At 44.7% G+C, this 24,387-nt stretch overlaps 1 protein-coding gene across 2 annotated transcripts in view; it reads right to left on the bottom strand.

The window, feature by feature from the left end:
• Ano2 (anoctamin 2) overlaps window positions 1–24,387 on the bottom strand; it is a 331,044-nt gene that overhangs the window by 203,997 nt on the left and 102,660 nt on the right. For both annotated transcript variants that reach the window (XM_026403278.2, XM_077798741.1), the window contains one exon: window positions 16,528–16,592. In XM_026403278.2, coding sequence (XP_026259063.2) covers window positions 16,528–16,592 — 65 coding nt within the window. The remainder of the gene's footprint in view (window positions 1–16,527; window positions 16,593–24,387) is intronic.

The raw sequence follows: 24,387 nt of genomic DNA, 5'->3' as shown, positions 1-24,387 counted from the left end.
CCTTCATGCCTTAATTCATGCTGTCATCCCTGCCTGGTATGTCCATCCCTGATTCTACACTCAACTTATATCAATTCATGACTAAATGAATTGCAATTCAGCCCTTGCATCCCCAGGAGGCCCCATTTGATGGGCTCAGACACCCATCTTTGGTATCGTCAAGATCTCACTGTTCTGTCCCGCCACCCATCTTGCATCTGTAGGGATGAGCTGACTTATCTTTTTCTCCAACTTGACTCTAAGCTCCTTGCAGATCAGGATTTTTCATTACTATGGTCTGAGCCAGTTCCTGTGGAAGTGTGGGTGCTGTTCAGACACTGAATAGACTGAAGGCCAAGCAAATTAATGAGTGAGCCAGTCACACCACACAGGTGGCTGTCCATTTCCTCACCAGAGGGGCCGTTCTGTCACACCTGAGCCTACCTCACAACATCCTCGACTCAGACTCAGCATCTTGGAATCGGCTCCAAGTAAGGATCTAGATGTCAGAGGCTTCCCTCATGGGGACTCCACACTCGATTCACTCAGCTTTCTGCCTTCTTTATAAATCCCCTCCCTAAGCAAGGCAAACGAAATGGAATAAAAACTAGGAAAGCTTCCTTCCTCTCTTTGCTTCCACCTCACAACCAAGGGGGAGCCACACTCCCAGATGTGCTACCCAGGAGAGATGCTCTAGTCCCGGGAATCCAAGAAGTCAGGAAAGCCTCCTGGAAAGACATCAATTGGAAAACTCCATCTCTGGCCAGCCCTTCACCAGGCCTCTCCCCTGCTGAGTTTGCTCATTGCTTGAAGTCTACAACTCACCAGTTGTTTATGTTCTTAACCCCAAGTTCAGGGGCATCTGCAATTTAATTTGAGCCATGGGTAGACAGAGCAGCTCTCTGCTGGAGTTGCAAGAGCATAAACAACCTTCCAGGCTGAACTCTGCTTGGCATTCCCCAGCCTCCATCCTTCCCTGGACCTATAAATACCTTCTATCGCTTTCTAAGACCACCTCCAGCAGGCCCAGGTGGTAATGACTAGTCTCCAAGGCTGGAGGGTGTCACTCAGGATGAATGGAAACAGAGTGGCTAGAACTGATAGGTAAGGATGGGATGGAGAGAAAAAGTCTTACTGGAGGAGAAAGGAGGAGAACGTTTAAGGGGACCAGGGAGAGAACTAGAGAGACACTCAAGATGAATTCTTCAGGCTCTGGAGGGTGTGAGTAAGCCAGCCTCTGAAACACCTCTCCAGACAAATGACTGATTGGGTTCACCTTCACCACCCTGCCATCCATGAAAAGGAGAAATAAAAGAAAGAATAGGGCAAATATGACATCAGAATCACTCTCACAGAGTCTGTGTGTTTCTATTGCCACCATCCTTCCTGCCAAAGTCATCTTCCCTTTTGTAGAATCACCCTGACTCCATCTCACCCATCCACGGGGACACTGAGAATGAACAGCCAACATGGGTGAGGGGGGATAATGAGGGACAGCAAAGTGAGCTCTGAACAGGGCATGTTGGGATGGGCCTGTTCCCTGTTAAGCTCCTGTGGGAAGCCCAATGGTCCTGCCACTCCATAGAGGCGATCTCTGCCACCTTTCACACCACATTCATAACCCACTGCCCACCTACAAGTGGTACCCTTTGTTTATGTGTCAGCTGGATGCAGAGATGAGACTCCCTGGTACCATGAAGAGCAGTATCCTGTGGCAATAAGGCAGAGGAACCATTCCAATAAATTCCCCAACCACCCCACCCGCTTCCCACACACTATCCTCACTTAACTCAAAGCCATTTGGAGCAGTGGTCTCCAGGCTGGACCTCTGGGCCTTCCCAGAGAGTCATCTGCCCTTCATGCTAGATCCCTGCCATGCAGCTGCCACCCACACTCCAGGCCAGCAGCCTCTGAGATGCCATGCAGACTTTTCCACTCCTCCAGAGCTTCTTAAGTGCCTCTGATACACACCATGTGTCCCAACAGGAAAACATATTCATCAACTTGACAAAATGCTCCAGATGTGATCAAAGCTAGAGAAGCTAAAGAAAACAGAGATGGGGGTAATGGGGAAGTGAGCCAGTTGGGGAAACCAAGACAGAAAGCCAGGGACCTGGGTGGGAGGTGCCTGACATGCGGTTGAGTCCAATGGATGAAGTCCAGAATCAGGGTCCCGACTTCTGTGCTCCAATCCCTATTTCAACTGGCCTCCCCTGGGCCATCTCCCCAGATCAACTTCAAGACTGAGATTTCATCTTTGTAGAACCATAGAACATTAGTTCTGGGATACTATATATCACCTGTCTAAACTGATTTTTTCTTTTAAGGTGAGGAAGGTAACATATAAGTCTACCTGCCCAAAGCACCACCACCTCTAATCCCACACATCCTTCTACCCAGGTCACCACTGTCTGCACTTATTTGAGTAGGCTCTACCTCTAACCCCTCCATCCACCTCCCAGGTAGACTGTTGGCATTAAATCTGAGCAGGTTCTAGGGACACATGTGAGAGATTCCTCATTTGGAAGTTACCTTAGACATGATGCCTCTGTGTCCTAGCCTTCTGAGTTCTGTTAGAGGATTTTAATTCCCCTTTTTTATAAGCCCAGGGGTGGTGTCTAAATGACTTTCAAGAATGCTCTCAGACCCAAGATTCCTAATCTCTCCTAATCCATGGCAATGCCCCCTTAAGGAACTGGATCCATTTTGTCCTAGAAGTTCCTAGAGTCTTCACTATCATCACATCTGAATGTCTGACCCTATGCTCCCACAACCCCTCCTCAGGGCATAGTCTGTGCATCTCACCAGAGCAGTCGTCCTTCCTGAAAGTAGAGCAAATCAGGGAAGGTATTGGGCTCTAGTGTCATACTTACTAGTATTTGGGGAAAGAGATTTTTCTGCTCTGTGCTAAAGTGTCCTCATCTTGAAAATGACAATGATTGTGCTAATAGGGTTTCCTGACAACTCGTACATTGTCAGGTAGAACTGATCCATGAGGTGTGTGGAGTAAACAGTGTCTCACCGATGGTTACGGACATCCCCACTCACACAACCACCACTGATGAACAGCAGGAGATGCTTCAGAGCATTGGATCACAACCCAGGGAGCCTGTGGGTGAGCTGGGATGTGGAGAGGTGAGAATAGGAAGAGAAAAGGGGATCTGGAGGTCCAGACTGTCCTCTCTGAAAGAGAACATCTCCCCAGACCTGACCCCTCCATCTGTTATACACATAAAGTATAATCCCAGTTCTTTCCCAGTGCCCCCCAAAGAACACCTTCAGGTCCTTCAAAAGCAAAAGGCAAATTTATCAAGATCATCACCGGCACATGTAAACCTCCAGGAGCCAAATCCTTCAAGGAGGTACTCTTTCCCACAGGGTTATCCCCAATGATTTCCAGAATCCTTTAACCAGTCCCCAAGATGGTCAACCCCCTGTCTCTTCTTCCCTCCCCAGCAGGGCTATGCTTCAGCTCCCAGGCTCCCTCCGCCAGCAGTAGGGCAGTATACACAGTAATGAACCAGACTTGAAAAGTTCAGATCCTATCTCCAGCGCTTGCAAACTATGTGACTTCAGAGCACTTAATCACCTCTGTGTGTTTCAATTCCCGCTTCTATAAAATGAGAATAGTATCTATCACAAGATGTTGTTGTGACATAGCAAATGCAAAGGTCTTTGGACACCGCCTGCCACATAGTATCGTCTAACTGTACCTGTTATCATAATTTTCTTCATCTTTGCTCAACTCATCTTTGCTCTGACTCAACTACCAAATTTTAATTTAAATGACACTTCCTCAGGAGGGCCATCTCCAACTAGATTGGACTGCCCTCTGTCTGTATTCCCAGTATACTCCTTTACCCCCTATGGTAACCTGTGTCACACTTAGGATTAACTATACATTCTCTCTCTTCTATTAGATCATACGTTCCTTGAGGTCAACCAGGATAGGCCACAAGTACAGATTTCCTGGGACAGTCCTGGCTTGCACCTGTTGTTGCAGTGTGATAAATTGCATTGGCATTCATTAAATGTTAATTCCTCTCTACTTAAGTATACATCCTAGATCCATGGACTATGCTTAGTCATGTGATTTGCTTTGGCTGATGGAATGCTAATGATGGGATGTCGGCATATGTCTTTAGAGACATAGCATGTTTCCATTGCTTTCCTGTGCCTTTATGATTCCCATGGGAGGACCATGCTCCAGGTAGCTGCTCATCTAAGCAGAATGTGAAGCCTGGTGGAGAACTAAACACAGTCAGAATCCTAGAGCTAAACCCTTCTCACATTGGAACAGAGCTTTCCCACTCAATTCTAAGCATATGAACAAAAAAATCAATGACTATTGTTGTAAGCTTGCTGACTCTGGGGAGGTTTATTCTACAGTATTTATGTGAAAATAGCTAACTAGTATATTTGGCATCATTATCCATAGCATTAGCTTTCATGGACAAGTGTCCCAAGTTAGAAGTTAAATTATCTAATTTCCCAAGATTGGCACATATTGATGTTGTGCACACGGTAACTCCAGCACCTAAAAGAGTACCTGGCACAGAGAAGGTGCTCAATAAATATATTGAATCAAACTGAACTACATTCTCTTAAAGCTCTTTCCCCAAACACTTGAGTTTCATCCCAGCTGAATAGTGAGAGGACTAAGTCTGGGGGCTCTGTCTTAACTCTGTCTTAACTTTCACACTGGCCCCAAAGACATGCTCCTGACATTTCTGGTTACCTGATGGACTGTCTGAGGTCTTAACTTCCTTCATTCCCCAAAGTCAAACCCTCAGAGAAGAGTTAGTTTATCCAAATGGGACACGGACTCACAGTATTGGACAAAAGTGGAAGCAGACCCTGCTAAGCAGAACACCCCGTTGAAGACCGAACAAAATTGAAAGGGACAGAACCACAGTGAGAGAATTCTACATGAACTATCAGGTGGGGGCTTTCCAGGGACCCAGTGTCCCCTGAGGGGGGCAAACAGACCCCCTTCAAAAATGGCTGATTTACTTCTCTCTTTCAGAGCAGCTTGACTTCCTGCCCCAGGGCTAAGGATTGGGCAGAACATTGATCTCAGGAATGGGTGCCATTTTGTTAGAACTGATGGCAGCTGGAAATTATGCCATTGCTCCTACCCTCTCTCCTCCTGACTAAAATGATCAAATAAAAAGTTCAAAATCTTGGTCCTCCAACCTACTCTCTCTCTCTCTTAACTACATTCAGTTGAATATGGTTTCCAAGAAAGAAAGTGGAGAAGTGATGCCAACGACTCTGAGGCCCAAGTCCTCAAGAGGGTTTCCCAAGTCCCATCTCCAGGATGAGTGACTAAGGCTGAGGTCCACAAACCTCACCTCATCTGAGCCAACCAGTGTGCCAGGACAGACAGCAATCCCAGCAGTTACCCACTGTCCACATCTTTTAAGTACCTTGACATAACCCCAATAAGGTACTGGAAAACAGCAATCTCCCAGGCACAGATCTTGAAGTTTTTTTCAAATTTTTTTTTCTTTTTTATGTCTGTGACTTCCAGACCCACAAAATGCTGTGGTTTTCCGTTTCTAAAACAGAGGCATGTGCCTGTGCAAAAAGCCTGGGCGTGCCGGGCTAATTAAATTTAGCTATCTTGCGGTTGTTGTTGTAACGTGTGTTCTGCCGATGTTATTCAATGTGTTAAGACATTTTCTGTTTATGTTGGTTACAGACCCATGTGGTGTGGGTGGAGAACATCACTCCAGGGAATATCATTAGCAGGAGCGGGGAGCTCAGGGGTTCCAGAGACACGTGGCAAAACAGTGGCTCACGGGATCAAACAGTTGGGCCGTGTCCATGGTAATGCAACCCAATGCCAGTCCCCGGGCTCCTTCCAGGGCAAGATCAGTCCCTCAGCTCTACCTGAGGTCCTTGACTTCTGCAGACAGAACTGCACCTGCCATCCCACAGCAGAGAGGTTTTATGGAGGAATGAGACTATCAGGGAGAGGCAGTGTAGCAGGCTTTGGAAGACCTGCCCAGAATTTTCCCAGAAAGAGTGTGAGTGAAGAACATCCATGGGCCTACTCATTCTCACTGGACATCTGGGAACCTTCCAGGAACCCTCTGTTCTGCCATCTGCCTAAATTCCAGAGTGGCCACTTGCAAGCCTCTCTGTTATTCTCCATCATCACTATCCCTTTGTCTAGCCCCCTTCCCATGCACAGTCTCAAACATGTCCTCCAGTCATTTCCCTCAGCCTCAGTGCTTTCTCCTCTGCCCTCCTGCCTCAGTCCACTCTTGAACATCTCCATTTGATATCCCCCGACCAAGTGTGCTTTAACCCAAATCTTGCAAATCCCCCAGCCATATTTCAAACCTCTGCTGCAAACCTCAAACCCTTTAAACCTCTGCTTTCTACTTTAAACTCACCTGGGTCATTTTGCTCTAATCAACCACACCAAAGCCAGTCACTAAGGCCTTCAAAACCTTGCACCATGTTGCCCCGGCACTGCCGTGCACAGTTTTGTATTTCCCTGTTGGGTATCACTTTACAGCTCGGTGACCCACATCAAAAGGTTTCTTTTATGAGAACTTTGTGTCCCATCATTATACCCTCAGCTCTCTATTTCCCTCTTATTTGAGGCTTGGACACCCAGTACAAAGCTTGGCATCCAGGAGGCCCTTAATGCCCAGACTGACTCTCGAATTGTTAATAGACTCTGAGCTCTATTTTAAGAAAAGAAAATCTTTGATAGGCTGGACCTCCCAAAATAAGCAAGGAGGGCAAAGGACAGTCCTTGACAGTGAAAGTATTTTGTTGTATCGTGCTCATCCTGATACTGTCCTGAGGCCTCTTGTGCTTCAGAAGACATTTTCCATGCACAGGTAGATCCCTTCCCAATACACCAGGCAATAGCCAGGCTCTGGGACCAGCTGTGGAAGCATCTTACTTTGTACACAGAGCTAACGGGCCTGGGAATCCAGTTGCTGAAGCTGCAACCTAGACAAAGCAGCAGAGCTTGAAAGAGAGCTACTCCACTGACAAAAATTAGAAAGTGAGTTGGATGCAGTGGCACATGCCTGTAATCCCAGTGGCTCAGGAGGCTGAGGCAGGAGGATCACGAGTTCAAAGCCAGCCTCAGCAATGGCCAAGCACCAAGCAACTCAGTGAGACCCTGTCTGTAAATAAAATACAAAATAGGGCTGGGGATGTGGCTCAGTGGTTGAGTGTCCCTGAGTTCAATCCCTGGTGAGGAGGAGGAGGAGGAGGAGGAGGAGGAGGAGGAGGAGGAGGAGGAGGAGGAGGAGGAGGAGACAGCTAACAACCTGACATAGCATAGAAGGAGTCAGGGGGGAAAAAAACATCATAAGAAATGAGAAATCAAAAACATGGCCCTGAGAGTGCCACATTACTCCTGCTAAGGACAAAGAGGAATGTTCATAAAGATGACCCCCTTTTATAGCAAAGGTTGACTATGGTCAATTCACCATGCTTACCAGTGACCATACCACAGTTTGCCCAAGGAGATCAGTAATTAAAGGAATAAACACTAGAGAGCTGGAGACTCAGGTAGCTTGCCAACAGCTGGGCAGGGCTCTGCAGCACCTTCAGCCACAAAGAACAATGGAAATTAAAAAATAAATAAATAAATAAAGTCCCTGGGTCTGGCAACACTTGGTTTGAATTTCAGATAAGCTTCTCTGTGTCTTTGGGAAAACTTTACTTCTCTGAGCACCTTGTCCTTATCTGGAAAATGGAAATGGTCACTTTGCAAGGTTGCTATAGAGCATATGGATCACATATATGAAGTACATATAAAGAACTGTATAAAATTCTTCCACTTCAGGAAATATTTAATCCCCCCCAGCAGAATAGATAAATAATAGCTCATTTAACCAGACCTGCAGCCACCATCATAACATTTGTGCAACCCTTCATCTTATTCCTGATGGTACTATTGTGGGAGGTAGGACAGATGTTAGAGGCTCCACTTGACAGCTGAGGAAACTAAGACTTGTGAGAGAATGGTTCGCCCCGGACATTACATCAACCAGAAGCAAAGCTGGAGCTAAAACTGAGTTCTTCTCATTCTTGACCCACCACCGCTAGCCTAAAGGAACTTCCTGAGACAGGTACCTCGAGGCTTGAAGAAGACACACATGGTCCCTCCACCCATTTTCTAATTTAACAAACATCAGCCTCCTCCTTCCCCACTTTCTTCCTAGAGTCGAGAGTTTGTATTAGCCTGTCGCTATGGATGTTCCTCAAGTCTTCAACTATATGACTTTTCCTTCTGTGAAATATTTACGGTCCAGCAGTTTTCTCTAGGAGCAATGACCTAAATTGGACATGAGACTTTGCCATAACTTGGAAAATCACTAAGTGATGTGATTGTAATTTGGTTTCCAAAACGTTTTCTGAGAATTTCAAGGACCAGTGATGCTACAAGACATCCCATGGATGATTCTAGAAAGAGTTACAGTCACCCTCCCACCATGATCTTTGCCAATACCCCTGAGCCCATCATCACAGAGCACTCGTTTGGGAGTCAGTTTTCACCCATGGTCTTTTCCACAATCTTACAGTCACTTTGCAAATTTTCTCCATCAGTTTATCGCTTCACTTTTCTGGGCTTCCCAGAAAATCCCAGTAGTCCCTTACAAACTTGAAGATTCCCCTTTGAAATCAAGCTCCTTGACAGGAGGGCCATACTTAGTCTCCATATTCCCAGCATGGTGTCTACTGTTCACAACATGGACTGGCTTCCAAACATGAGGGGAGGGGAGTGCAGGCTCCTCCTCTTAGGTGCCCAGACCAGTAGGTCCCCAGGAGGATGATCCCACTGCTCAGGCTGTTAGAAGAGCCAGTGTGACATGAGGAAATGTTGAAAGGCCCAGGAGTGTTTGGGTAGAAGAAAGAAAGCTTAAGTAAATCAGAACTGTCGTGAACACGATCAACATTTTTAAATATTTAAAGGGTTGACCTGTACAACGGGCTTCTGTTAGATTTTTTTTCACTGTGGCAAAATACCTGAAATAATCCATTTTAAAACAGGAAAGATTTATTTTCACAGTTTTAGAGGTTTCTGTCCATGTTAAGCTGGACCGGTGGCAAGGTAGACATCATGGCAGTTGGAAGGCAAAGGGAGAGAGAAAGAAGAGGCTGGGATCCCAACAACCCCTTCAGTGGCACATCGTCCAATGACCTCACTTCCTCCCACTAAGTCCTACCTCTTCAAGTTTCCACCATCTCCCATATAGACTAAATGCATTTTGAATCATGAGGTAGACATGAGCTCCTGGGATCTGGCGATGAAATGCTATGGTTCAGAAGTGTCCCCCAAAGGCCCATGTGTTAAAGGCTTGATTGCCAACCTGTGACACTATTGGAACATGAAAGAAACTCTAAGAGGTGGAGCCTAGAGGGAGGTAGTTAGGTCATTGGATGTGCCCTTGAAGGGCCTACTGGAATAGCAGCCCCTTCTGTCTCCTCCTGTGCTTCTCAGCCACGTAGAGATAAACAAGCCTCTTCTATCCTACCATGGTGTTCTGTGCAGCCTCAGATCCAAAGCAATAAGGCATGCCAAATGAACTGAAGCTTCTGAAATAATGAGTCAAAATTAAAAATTCTCCCTTGATCTCAGGCATGCTGTCACAGTGATGGGAAGCTGACTAGGGTATTCCTGTTCTATGCAGCTCCAGGAAGCAGGAGTAGAACCAAGAAAGGAAGGCAATCAGCAAAGTTCTCCTTCTCTCCATGACCTCCTAGTGGCTAGATGTGTCCAACAGAGAAACAGCTGTCCGTGAAATAAGGTTCTATTACAAGGGAAAAAAAAATCAAGCAGAAACTGGGGAAAGAATCCTCCATTCCTTCATTCCAGAGACGGGCACTGAACTTTCTGACCTATAAAGTTTGTCCCACTTTTATGATGCCATGGTTTGTTCCTAGGGGTTCTGGATAACTGAACGTTCATTGCACCCAAAGGCCAAAGTCTATAACTTGTCAATTTTTTCAGACTAACATCAGCTTCTCGTTGTCTCTGGGAAATAGGACATGAGACAGAGGGTCAAGGAGGCAATGAGCTGATGACTCGGATGGCTCCTTCTTTCCAGCTCTGTCCGTGGAATGCTGGGTGGCTATGGGGAACGCGCATAGCCTGTTGGTGCCTTGGAATACAATATCTATACCATGTGGCTGACGTTACAGGAAGGAAGGTTAAAAATTTGATCTAAAACAGGAGCCCCATCTATGGAAGGCTGTTGTGAGGCTGAGAAGACCACCTTCAGAAGTCTTTGGCTTAAAGCTGGGAGCATCATACCCCACTCCTGTGTCCATTGATCAAAAAAACCATCAACAGCCTTCCCCATGAAAGGGTACAAACTGGAGTCAGTGGAGGCAATGGGGAAAAGGCTACTTTGCTAGACATTTTTACACTTAGATTTAGCTGACAGTCTAACTTGCATCCTGAGCTATAAAATGGACCTGAATATACCAGCACAGAACATTCTCATCCTTGTTTCTGCCTCATATTGACCAGCTGTTGTTTTACTCTGTTCTGCTTTCATAGCCTCAGAGAGATATTCTTCAGACTCATGAGTTATTATTTCTTCCCAGGCTGCAAGACATTTCCCAGGTAAATCCAACCCTCAAATGCAAAGACCAATCAAAAGCCACGGTGCTGATCCATGTAGTCTCTCTTTAGCTGCCTCTTGAGGATCCAGCTTCCCTTCTTTCCAAGCCTGGACTCCCTGCTAGCTCACAGGACAGAGCAAGGGTCATGGGACATGGAGGCACAGAATCCTTACAAAAAAAAAAAAAAAAACCCTGCATGTCAAATACCTGAGCTAACCATTCTCAAACAACAGAAAAGTAGGATCTGGTTTGGGGGTCGACATGATTTTTTTGCCCTCTGTATTAAGCTAAACAAATCCACATAAAGGGCACATATGGTGGACAACCAGAGAAATAAAAAGTTGTGCTGCAATTGTGTACCCTGAATCAAAATACATTCTGTCATATATACATAATTAGAATAAATAAATATTTTTTTTAGAAAGGGCAATTCAGAGTGGCAATTAAGGCACACTCTTTGACTTCAGTCCTGCAGAAAGTGATATTTCTGAATCAAGTGCCACCTCTGCCAGGAAGTCTTACCTTATTCTGCTAGAAACAAATACTCTTCATCTGTGACTCCATAATATTACACTTGTCCATTATTACAGTCCTTATAGTCTTTGCTTCATCCAGTCTTGCACATAGTTGTCTCCCTACATAACTGCTAGATCTTAAAAACCATAGGCTCCACCTTAACCAATTGTGTACCTTCCATATTTCTGAGCAAAGGTATTTGCTCATTGTAAGCATCAGTATTTGTTCATTGCATTAACCTGAATTACCTTTCTAAATCCCAAGGATGGATCCAGGAGAAGGCGGCAGGGCTCAGGAAATAATTAATCGTGGCTCAATCAACATTTTTCTCTCTGTATTCCCTCCCCCAAATCAGCTATGGCCTGTCCTTCCTAAGAAAGACTGTCAGGAAAACTCCTGGGGAAAATGTGGCCTCCCCTGTCTCCCTGTTGAAGAGATTTGGATGGGTCGCATTTCAGGAGGGTGGACGTGGGCCCAGAGACCAGGAGCGATGGATCAAGTCACACAGCCTGCGGAAGGCAATCTTGGAGAATACTGGCAAAAACAATGACCTGTGGCTGGCAATAGAAGGGAGAGCCAATTCCCATGAGGCCAGGGTTCTGGAAGGTTCTCCAGAGCAAAGCTGGAGAGGGATGGAATTTTAAGATGGTGGAGACCAGTAACAAAACGGGTACAGGGGTCCACCCAAAGTCTCTTGAAATGATCCCTCCATAGATATCACATGGAGCCTGCTCCATGTTCCAAGGCTTCAAGCTGAGACATTTCTAAAAGACTTCAGGACTGCCCCATGGATGTGGCATGTGCTTCATTCCTGAAACCTGGTTTTAACTGTAGGAAACTTCACTCATGAACCAAGCATCCCTAAAGGTGGGAATGAGCAAGGGTCAGTACCCTCTCCAGACTATAATCCTGGCTGGGTATAGTGAATGTCCCCCCTTCGTTATTCCCTTGGTGAATTGTCCAGAGTCGACAGGTTGAGATCCGATAAAACCTAGCAGACTTTCAGAACCCATTCTTTCCCACCTGTCACAAGCAGGCAGTTTCAGCTGCTTAAAAATAAAATTAAAAAGTTTTGGATTTGGGGGTGTTTTTGTTTGTGGGGTTGTTAGTTTTGTGCCAGCAACAGAACCCAGAGGGAACTTTACCACTGAGCTATATCCCCAGTCCTTTTTATAATTTGTTTGGAGAGAGGGTCTCACTAAGTTGCTAAGTTGCTGAGGCTAACCTTGAAATTGCAATCCTCCTGCCTCAGCCTCCTGAGTTGTTCAAATTTCAGGCATGTGCCACCATGCATGGCAAAAAAAATTTTTTTTAAAGTTTTATATATCAGTTTCAGCAAACTATAGTCAGGAGCTAAATCAAACTCAGAAGATAAAGTCTATTATTTTGTCTTATCCATAACAAAACCTGTAAGCTAAGAAAAATCAGCCTTTGAGCAGACATTAATTTTAGTGAAAAGATAAGTCATGGCACTGAGAAATATTTAAATCAGACTTATACAAACCTCAGGTTTCCCCAGGTTCTCCCAGAAAATAAAAGGCTCTCACAGCATTAGCCAGGCAGAAACTCACTCTGCTAGCTATAAAGACTCTCTATCCTCTCTGAGGGACTGGAAGAGCCATTTCCCTCCATTTCCCTATATTCTAATTTACAAACTGTTTCTTCCAGGGTGCAAGTACTACAGGCTAAAAGCCCCCAGAGGGATCTTCTGAGTTGGGTTGCATTCATAACCTGGGTCCCTGCTAGATCCCTCCCTAGGAAACTCTCAGGCAACTCTCTCACACACATGTGTGTGTGCATGCACATGCACACATGCTTGCACGCGCGCGCACACACACACACACACACACAGGGCCAAGGCATAGAGACCCCAAAGTTTCTAGAGAAAAGACAGGATACACACTGGAGAGCCCTGTTGGGCTGGATGAGACTCATCAGCAGTCTCACAGTGCAGCCTGCTGGGCAGGAATGATGGTGCAGCTAGGAGAGGCAGGGGTGAGGGGTGCAGGAAGGGCATCTTGCCTCCCTTCTGTTGACCTTCATCATCCAGAAATGAAGCCCCAAAGCCCAAGATTCAAGGTTAGTCTTTAAGGCCTACAGAAGCTGAAGGATAGCTAGTCCTGGGGCTGAGAACATGCAGACAGACCTCCTACCCGCCAAAGGTGTCAACTGCTCTTGCAAGAGTCTTATTTTTTAATTTAAATATTTTTAAAAATTAATTTATTTATTTGTTCTAATTTGTTATACATGACAGCAGACTGCATTTCGATTCACAATAGACAAATGGAGCACAATTCTTCATTTCTCTTGTTGTACACAAAGTAGAGTCACATACATCTCATTCCACCATCTTTCCTACCTTCATGTGCCCTCTCTTTCCCTCCTTCCCCTTTGCCCTATCCAAAGTTCCTCCATTCTTCCCATGCTCCCACCCCAACCCCCATTATGGATCAGCATCCACTTATCAAAGAAAACATTCAGCCTTTGTTTTTTGGGATTGGCTCACTTCACTTAGCATGAATTCTCCAACTCCATCCATTTATCTGCAAATGCCATGATTTTATTCTCTTTTAATGCTGAGTAATATCCCATTGTATATGTATATATACCACACATCTCACTCCAGTCAGAATAGCAGTTATTAATAATACAAGCAGCAATAAGTATTGGCAAGAATGTGGGGGAAAAGGCACACTCTTACATTGCTGATAGGACTGCAAATTGGTGCAACCAATGAGGAAAGCAGTACGGAGATTCCTTAGAAAATTTGGAAGGGAACTACCATTTGTTCCAGCTATCCCACACCTCAGTTTAATGTATAAAGAGTTTTTAAATGTGCCAAGCAACTAGCACAGGGGAGGAGCACTAGGGCTCCAGAGAAGAAACAGTATCTCAATGCTAAAATGAGGAACAGAGTGCCCCAGGGAATGGGTGGGAAATACCCCGTGACCAGACATTTGCATGAATATCATATTCAACTGTCTAAGATTCCCCTGCTTCTGTCCATCTTTCAAAAGGGACCACATGAATGCAACTTCTACATGGGCACGGATCACATTAGTAAGTAGCGATGGAGTAAAATAGACACAAGGAGGAGCTCCTGGTGGCCCAGAGGAGGAGCTGCAGACTGGGCTCTGTGTACTGAGCAAGTCCTCCCAGGTGGTGGGGGGAAGGAGGAAGAGGAGAGGCAGGAGAAAGAAAGAGTGTGCAGCAAGACCTGGAGTCAGATTAGGGAGTGAGAAGAGAAAGAGAGGGAATCACTAAGGTCCTGAAGCCACCGTGATGATGCAGAGGAGGGAGAAGAGGCCTTCAACAGAATCACAAAAGGCAAGAGGGGGCCATTTGGGGGCAGAAAGGAAAATGATGAATCCCATCTGGAGCTGTTTCCCACATGCTCCACCTGTTTTCCCTTTACTTATGAGGACTCTGGGCACCTGCTGGTGACGTTCCTAGCTCAGCTTACCCTCCTATGTCCCTATAGCCCCCGCTCTTTCCCTCTCCCTCATACCTTCCCTAATGCCATCACTTCTTGTTCCAGTAGCTCCTTGAGGTCAGAAAGTTCCCTATGTGACGGGGTAGACCACAACAACCTGTCCTATTAAGCACCCCCATACACACTACCCAGTGTTCAGTCCTCATTTCCTGCCCAACCAGGCTCAGCCTTCCCTTCCTTGCCCAGCAACCCACTGGCCCTGCCCAGGGGCTGTGTGAGCACCTCAGCCTCTGATCTACGAGGCCCTGTGGACAGCCTCCAGCTCCACTCCAGCTCTCTGTGCCCCGTATAGACAGATCTGAGCTCTCCAAACCTATCAGGCCCCAGAACAGGGCTCTGCTCCAAGGTCAATTCTTCCCTAGCAGGTGAGGCTGCTTTGGTGGCCAAAACTGAATGCATCCTGGAACCATTCCTCATTTAGCTGGCAGGCAAATCACCTGAAATCTCTGGGGGGAAAAATAGGGCTCTCCGGTAGAGAGAATTTTTATTTTTTTTTATTCATATCTTTAAAAAAGGAATGGGTAGTGGACAAAACAGGTGACAGAGGTGGGTGGCCACTTGAGATCCAGAGGAAAAGATCAAAGCCTACCAAGAATGAAGGAAGCTGCCTTGGTGTGGCCCCAAAAACGTTCTAGGTGGCCCATGTAGCAAAAAGGCAGCCAGGGAACAAACCTGCTGGGTGAGGAGCCTCAGGCACAGACACCCCACACCCTTGCTCTCAGACCCAAACACTGCATTAAAAGTCTTCAGCTGGAACAAACACCTGCTTTTTCCCAGTTCCCTGGGAGGGCCACTGCATCTTAGCGTAGGAGGTGAGCCTGCCCAAACTCTGGCCCCGGTGCTGCTTTCTTCATCCAAGAAGCTGGAATTTCTCCCTCTGGACTCAATCCTCCTGGAGGCTGCCCTCTCACAATTCCAGCCCAGGGGCAATCAGCCAGGAATTCTTTCAGTATTTGCAGACTGCCTAATTAGATTATTAAAAGAGCCACAAGTGACTACGTGGCAGAGAGGACACTATGTCAATCATGAGACATCCTCCTGTAAGCTCAGTCTGCCATCTTTTCCAAATTAGCCTGTTCACCAAGCTACCTCATAGTTTCCTCAATTCAACCTCCCAATTTTTGGCCACGAGGACCCTGGAGACCAAAGAAGGAATGTGGCCGATCCAAAAAAAAACACAGCACGTAGTGGCCAGATCTAGACTAGAATCCAGGTTTCCAGACTCTCTGCCCAGCACCTCCCAACTTCCCAGTGTTGCCACCCAACATTCCAGCTAGGGAAGATTGTGACCTCTAGGAGAATATTGGATTCCTAGAGCAATGACCCATTTTAGGAGAGGTGACCCTACTACATTTTAGTAAGTTCTTTCAAAGGAATTTTCATCAAGATGCAAGAGAAGCTAGGGCTATCTCCAAGGAGCCAGCAAAAGGACATCATTCTGGGGAAGCAGTGAAGGGACAGATTTCGGGACCCAGTCTTTCCTCCCTTCTAGAGAAACTATAAAAAGCACACAATCCCTGTCCAACCAGGCAGCTTATTCCCATTGACCCTCCAGATCTTCCCTTCCCTTAGACAATGTTGTGACCACTTGGGCATCACCCAAGGTTCTGCTTCGCTCAAGCATTTCCCTAAGACAAGTTTAAGGGAAAAAAATAAGAGAGACAGCTCTTCCACTCTCAAAGAGGAGGCAAGAAAAGACAGACAATGCTGAGAATCTCAAGACAGAAGTCACGAGATGTCAATCAATTGTATCTTGTACTGAACAGTCTCCATTTCTTATCCATGGGACACAGAGAAGAGGATCATACACCCTAAAAAAGCAGATGCCCTCCATTTGAACAACAGACTCCCAGGGACTCAAGGGGTTAACAAGCTGTATTTCAGGATTTGCATCTTGAACATCCTTTCAAAAGTCTCCTTCTACAACTTACCTGATGAGGTCAATCGGCTGAAACTTATAAAACACTCCATAGCGAGCCCACTCCTGATACAGCAGCTGAAAAGAAAAATAGGGAGGCAAATTAGGGGTAAAGGCAGGCAACAGTTCATCTTATTTTGTTCATCCTAGCAAGTCAAAATTTGTCCCCAAAGCCCAACTTTGAAAAGGCTCATGAACCATCTACAAGGGAGATGTTCAAAGACAGAAGACTAGAGAGATGTCTCCTTCTTCTTCAAATAATAGAAGTTATTTTTATCACACTCAGGGTCAGTCCTGTACCTAATAAGTATAACCTTTCCTTCTTGATCCCCTTGTCCTGCCTAGTCCAGCAAAATGAGCCCTGGAATTTATTATTCACTCATTTGACCAGTACTCGTTGAACATTTCCTATATCCTAGGCTCTGCATCAAGGAACTCACACCTGGTGTGGAGAAAGAAATATAAACACATAACATATAAAATTTACAAAGACAATAAGAAGTAAATCAAGGTAAGGTGTTATGTTAAGGAGGGAGAGGATGCTATTTGAAGTAGGATGGCCAAAGCAGACCTCTCTGAGAAGGTGACATTTGAGCTGAGACCAGAAGAAAATTGGGGAGTGTTCTAGGGAGAACACTCCTCCTATACACATCCCCTGAGGCAAGCATATATGGTATATCCTAGGAAGAACAAGAAAACTGGGGGGGGGGGCAAAAGGAGCCCAGGGAGGATAATGGGATATAATATCAGGAAGTAAACAGGGGGGCCAGATCATTCCAGAGGATGGTAGGCTATGCTAAAAATCTCTGGACTCTGAAGGAAGTCACTGAGAAATTTGTAGCTGAAAGGAGAAACAATCTGACTTAGGTTGTAGAAGGCTCACTTTGGCTGCTGTATAGAGAACTAACTAAGAGTGAACAGAGGAGTAGGATGCTATTGGAATGGTCTGGGTGAAGTATGACGGCTGGAACCATAGGGGTGGTAGGAGACATAATGAAAAGTAATTGATACTGCTGATCAATTTACTGTTGGATTGCATGTGAGAAAATAAGAACTTGGCCTGAGTGTTTGAGTAATACTGATGACATTTTCTGAAACAGGGAAGACTGTGAGGAAACCAGATTAAGAGAAGCAGACCTAAGAGTCCACTTTGGGATGACTTAATTTGAGATGCTCTTTAGTCCTCCACATGGGAATGCTGAGTAAACAGCTGGGTTTAAAAATCTGGAGTACAAAGGGGAGTTCAGCCTGGAGATGCAAATCTGGGAGTTATTGGAGAAGAGATGATATGTAAAGTCATTCCACTATGGACATAATCACCAAAGAAGAAATAATAAATAGAAAAGAGGCCTGATGTCTAGAACCTGAGCACTAGAACATTTTGAGGACAAATAGATGATAGAGAAACAGCAAACAGACAGAAGGAGCAGCTGACAGTGTGGAAGAAGAGCAGAAGAATGTGGGTCCCTGGAAAACAAGAGAAGAAATGATTTCCAAGAGAATAAAATGATAAAATGTGTCAAATGCTGATGATGGGACAGGTTCCAATGAGAGTAAAGAAGTGGCCATTGGATTCGGCAACTTGACAGTCACTGATGACTTTGATATGAGAGGTTGGGATGAAACCTCATTGCAACATACACAAGATGCTAAAAAGAAAGATACCACAATCAATACCTCAGGCCATGCTCTCTTATGAGAATTATGTAGCAACTTTGGCAGAAGTCCAGGTGGACAAATCTGTATATCATAAATAAATCCAATATTTTAGATTCAAATATCTGGTCAGCAAACTTCACAAGCAATCATCCACTGATACATAATTTAGTAATGGACACTAGACTTCATCTAGATACCCACGCTGAATCGGTGCTTAACAAAATAATGAGTCTATAATTGACAGATTTACAATACAGATGCTATGTTGTTATGTTCCTTAGGCTCCTTATGCATCATCCTTTCTTACACATTATGCAGGATTCACACTGAAATCTGTCTGGGAGAACCTACTTTAGTCGGGTATTTTGGATATCCAGCTCTCGGGAAGCCATCATCTTCACTGAAGAATATATAAAGGCAAGATATTAAAACTGAAATAAGAATGTCACTCCTACTTAATGGATATACAATTTTATTGCCATAATAGCTCCCAGAAACTGTAAAATACAACCAAAAACCACATAGATTGTGGTGAGGCAAACTACACTCACAGTTACATTTGCAAAGGAGGAAACTCACACACATAGAAAGTGTGCTAGCAGAATAAGATCTGAATTTATGGGTACTGACTCTGCTCATTCCAATGTGGTACCTCCTAACCCACTCCTATGGTTATCAATATGTCTTCCCCCATATTTCAAAAATTATGTTATTAGTGAAGTACAGTCACACATAATATTGGGGTTCATTTTGACACATTCATGCATGCATAGATTATAATTTGCTCCACTTCGGTTCCCAGCACCTCCTCTTTCCCTTCCTTCCTCCCTCTGATTCTTTCCTCTACTGATTTTTCTTCTATTTATTTAAATGGGTGTTTTCCAGATATGCCCAAAGGTGAAGTTCACTGTGGTATATTCATATCTGTATATGGTATAATTTGGTCAATTTCATGCCTCAGTTCTTCCATCATCCTGTCCCCTCTTCCTTCCCTTTTATCCCTTCTCTCTATTGCACTGATCTCCCTTCTACCTTCATGGGATATCCCAATTCTTTCCTCTTATTTTGTTCTAGCTTCTGCATAAGAGAAAAAAAAAAAAACATTCGACCCTTGACTTTCTGAGTCAGGTTTATTTCCCTTAGCATGATATTCACCAGTGCCATCCATTAACCATTTGCTTAGACTCTGACCTCTCCTATGAAAACTCGAAATGCTATATCTGCTTTCTTCTTTAGGGCTGAGTAAAACCCCATTGTGTATATAAACTACATTTTCTTTATCCATTCATTTGCTGACATAGTCCCTGGGCTATTTTCATAACTTGAATACTATGAATTGCACTGCTACAAACATTGATGTACCTGCATCACTATAGTATGCTGCTCTGATACTCAACAAAGGTGCCAAACATGTACTTTGGGAAAAAAAAGCCTTTTAAACAAATGATCCTGGGGAAACTGGATATCCATATATAAAAGAATGTAACTATATCCCTATGTTTCACTCTGCACAAAATTAAACTCAAAGTGGACCTAGAAATTAGACCAGAAACTTGGCAACTGCTAGAAGAAAACAGTTAACACCAGCATATTGGCACAGACACAAATTTCTTTAACAAGACCCCTAAAGCTCAAGAAATAAAACCAAGAATCAATAGGTAGGACAGCATCAAATTTAAAAGCTACAACACAGCAAAGGAAACAATTAAGAGCATGAAGAGAGAGCCTACAGCACCAGAAAACATCTTTTCCCACTGCTGCTCTGACAGGGTATTAATATCCAGAATATATAAAGAACTCAAAAAACTTAACATCAAACAAACAAAAGATAACCCAGTCAAAAAATGGACAAAAGAACTAAACAGATACCTCTCAAAGAAGGAATACAAATGGCCCACAAATATATGAAAAAATATGCAACATCCCTGCAATCAAGGAAATGCAAATCAAAACCACATTGAGATTTCATCTCACTCCAGTTAGAATGGTAATTATCAAGAATATAAATAATAATAAATGTTGTCAAGGATGGGGGGGAGTACATTCATACATGCAAATTGGAGAGCAGTATAAAGATTACTCAAAATACTAGGAATGGAACCATGATATGACCCAGCTACCCCACTCCTTGGTATTTATTCTAAAGAGCTAAAATCGGCATTCCCCCATCTTCAGTCCTTCTACTGCCCTGGGTTTTGATTTTCTCTTCCATATGCAAACCATGGCTTCTTCAGCACCTTGTTATCACAGTGACATTATTTGCGGCCCAAAGGGAGGCCAGCCTACGTCAGGAGATAATTGGCAAGAACCCCCGCGAGGATTGTGGATGTCACTGCCTGCCTCATAGTTCTTAACCTTGGAGCAAATTCCTACCCAAGTTACATGCCCAGCCAAAACCTGAGCTTGAGTATGCCCATTGGCCATTACATTGCAGGAAAAAAACAAAAATGATCCAAGAAACAAGAATGGCCCAATCATCTCCAGCCCAAACGGAGAAGCAAACTTGGAAGCTTCCCCAGCTTGGATTCTGTACCTGTTCTATGAAACCTCCAAAGTCCCTATAGTCAGTGTGGTAGCCACTAAACACAAAGCTATACCTGCAGCTGTGGGTTTAAGTAACGATGAGCCAAGAAGACTGCTTGACTTGATACAGAAGGGCTAGATGGCTACAGAGGAGGAAATCATTTGGCAGTCCCTGAGAAAGCTCGCTAGAGCTGTGTACAGAGCACTAAATCAGGAAGCTGGTGCAATAGTCATGCCTGGATGTTCTCGTGGACCTGACCAGGCCAGACCACACACCCTCTGTCACTTGCAGGGGAGCCAGAACGCGGGTAGAGAATGCTTCAGACTCTTCCCCCACCTCTAAGAATTTTCAGTCACACATAATTAAGACAGAGTGGATCATGATAAACTCCAGACTCTAGGGTCCCAGAAGAGGCTAGCCATCAGGGTAAAGGGAGGCATGCTCTGGAGTCTCTGCCCCATGAGTGTGATTAACGTGCAGGGGGACAACTATGGTAACTTACAACAGTCCCTTTCAACAACTTGCAGGCTCTAGAACTTTCCAGCATAGCTCTTAGCAAATGTACTTTCTCCCTAATGTTACACCACATCTTCTCTTCAACAACTGGCGAATATTCCAAATAAATCAAAAAGAGGCTACAAGTCCTTCCAGTGAGTGTCACATTGTAGAGGCCCTGGATGTAATTCCAGGCATGTCTGTCTGACCTCAAGCCTTTATGGCACGAAACAACAACCCAACAACCCGAAAGGCCTGTCCCATCTGACAGATCAAAGCATATAAGCAGCAAGTTTGGCTCCCTGGGGGATCATATTTAACAATGGGTCATTGACTTAAGTATTTCTTAAGACTATAAAGGAACTCAGGTGTTAAAACCCTTTGCAAAAACCCTTTACAATGATAGAGAACAGCATGGTGTTTAGGAACCACGATTCCCTCTGCAGCCACAAGCTCCTCAAAAACTAGAGCTAGCACAGTGGTGCACCCCTGTAATCCCAGGAACTCTGGAGGCTGAGGCAGGAGGATCACAAGTTCCAGGACAACCTTGCAACATAGCAAGATCTCCAAGAACTAAGCAAGCTCCTGTCTCAAAACTTTTTTAAAAGGACTAGATATAAAGCTCAGTGGTAAAAACACCCCTGGTCTCAATGCCCAGAGAAAGAGAAACTGGCATAAGATGGGCAGAAAGATATCAGCTATAGGTACCTCAGAAACATCCATGGGACAGAAGTGGGCCTGAATGAAAGAGATTTGGATTCTATTCCCAAATCCTGCAGTGGCCTGTTTAAACATTTCACAACTGACATCAATTCATCTAGGTCTTGACTTATTTAAATAGTAAAACCAAAGTTGTGCAGTGTGGCAAGTTAACTCTCAGTGAACCACAGAGGGAAAACACCTGCCTTGGGGCTGAGGCTGTGGCTCAGTGGCAGAGCGCTTGCCTAGCTCACATGAGGCACTGGGTTCGATCCTTGGTACCACATAAAAATAAATAAAATCAAGGTATTGTATCCATCTACAACTAAAAAAAGAAAAAAATATTTAAAAAAGAAAAGAAGGACTGACTCTTTTCACACCTTTTTAGCAGGTTACTTACTAACTCTCCACTAGAGAAGCCTGCTACCTGCAAAGGCTAGAAACCTAGAACCAAGGATTTTTAGAAAGTTCTAAAGAAAGTCAATCACATTCCAGTTGTGGATGAGGAAGCCACAGGGAGCCATCAGAGGCAAGGCACTCCTCGGAAGATGGTGGAAGTCACTTCTTTGGGGTCCTTCAGAAAAGTAGGCCTCTTTGGCAGATGTAGAACTAAGCAGATGCTGGAAGCCAGGTAGCATCCACCTGACCCCAAGTGCTCCCTCTCTTGCTGCTCTGGCTTCTAGGAAGGCAGGAAACCCTTTTTCTCCAGAGGGAGAGAGAGAGAGCCTCTTCTTAATTACTTTCCAGGAGGAGTGAGGGAGACTTCCAGTCCCTATCTGGAGCTGAGTCATGAGTCTGCACAGTTTCATAAGCAAGCTGGAGGGGAAGGAGATTGCCATCCTCCAGGGCCTCCAGGCTTGCCTAGAGTCTCACTGAAACAAGCCTGGGCCTTGGGGAGATCATGGAAGCCACCACAAATTCCAAGGAGAGAGTGAAGAAAAAGACTCAGGCACTGTCAGTGTTGGAAGTTTGGGATACAATTGCAAATTACCCCTAAAGTCCCCAGAGAGGCCATCCTACATCTACAAATGTAGGGACCCTTCTCTTGTACCTAACCAAAATACTTCCTGCAGCCCTCTCAAAGAAGACTTAACTATTATAATGTCAAAAACAAAACTAGCAAATATGCTATATGTATTCAGAAGGTTTTGCCCTTTCTTCTTAAGATACAGTGTAGGTACTATTCATATCAACGTCCACATGACTAAAGAATAGTGGTTGGGATTTGGACAACAGGTTTTAGTTTTAACTTCACAATCATTTACGAACATTGCAACCAGTCCTTTGTCCTGGCTGGGCATCAGTTTCCCAACTCAGATGGACAGAAAAAAGCTCTCGTTCTCCTTCATGGCTTCTCTTATCCCCCATGATGACAAAGCTCACTTCCTAAACCATGCCCTGAGCAAAGAAAGAACACTGGCTCTGTCCAGCAAATCCAAGGAAAACTACAAAATAAAGTCCTTGTCTTTCAAATACACTTGTTCACCTTCAAGGAGCATCCTTCTGACCTCAGCTTTGAGAATTTTCCAAGATGCAACTCCATCCTGGCAGGTCCTTCACTACATCTCAGCTCTGACATACTCTACCAAATAGGGACATGCACCAACATCATTCTATTAGCCTAAGCAAAATGTTTTTTTTTTAAATGAAAATATTTTGTTAAAAGGTATTATAGTTGTTGTTTTAACAATAATATCATTCCAAATAAAATACACATATATTTTGGATGATTTACAATTTGCTTCTGTCCACTAGTGCAGATAACAGAGGGGTATCTGATTTCTCTGATGAGTTACTGTGTATCCCTGGTCTCCGCAGTGTTCCTGGACAGGCTGGGGTCACCACCACCCAGCAGGAGATTTCTTAGGCGGGCAGTGGGTGGTGATTGCCATTTAAAGGGGAGAGACATGAAATTAGAGTGTGGGAGGACAGAAAATGGTTGGGTGAGAGAGGTGAGATGTGGGGAGAAATGCTTCCTCCTTTTCCTTTAAATCTGATGCGAGACTTTTCAGGAAATTAAACACCGAGACTATTAGCATCAGATAGAAAACAGATGAGGTTAAGACATCGAAATACTACAGCAGATTCCCTGGGCAGGCAGAGAGGAGACATGTGTAAGCAATCACAGCAGTATTTCTGGAAAAGACCTTTTATGTTTTTAATACTTAACACTTCATAACAGGGACTAATAGGCAGGATAAAAAGAAGACTGCTCAAAAGGCAACCTGGGGGATGAATGATTTTCCAGACAACAGAGCTGGGGGAGGGAAACTTCTTGAGCTTCAGTTCCTCATCCCTCCCACCGGCGCCCACCCTCCTCTGCTCACTCAAGCTGCTGAAGGCTGGGCGGGAGGATGGCACGAGGAGCTCACAGATGTGTCCCCATTAAAGAGGCTGGACCATTCTTTTGAGTGCTGGGCTATGGCTGAGGAGGAGGTACAGCCATGACCTCAGAGAAACAGCAAACAAAATCAACAGATCTAGGTGGGGATCTAA

Source organism: Urocitellus parryii, chromosome 5 (genome assembly GCF_045843805.1).
Source record: "Urocitellus parryii isolate mUroPar1 chromosome 5, mUroPar1.hap1, whole genome shotgun sequence".
NCBI classification, from domain to species: domain Eukaryota; kingdom Metazoa; phylum Chordata; class Mammalia; order Rodentia; family Sciuridae; genus Urocitellus; species Urocitellus parryii.
Note: the sequence above shows the minus strand (reverse complement) of the source record. Positions and strands in the feature narration are given on the sequence as shown.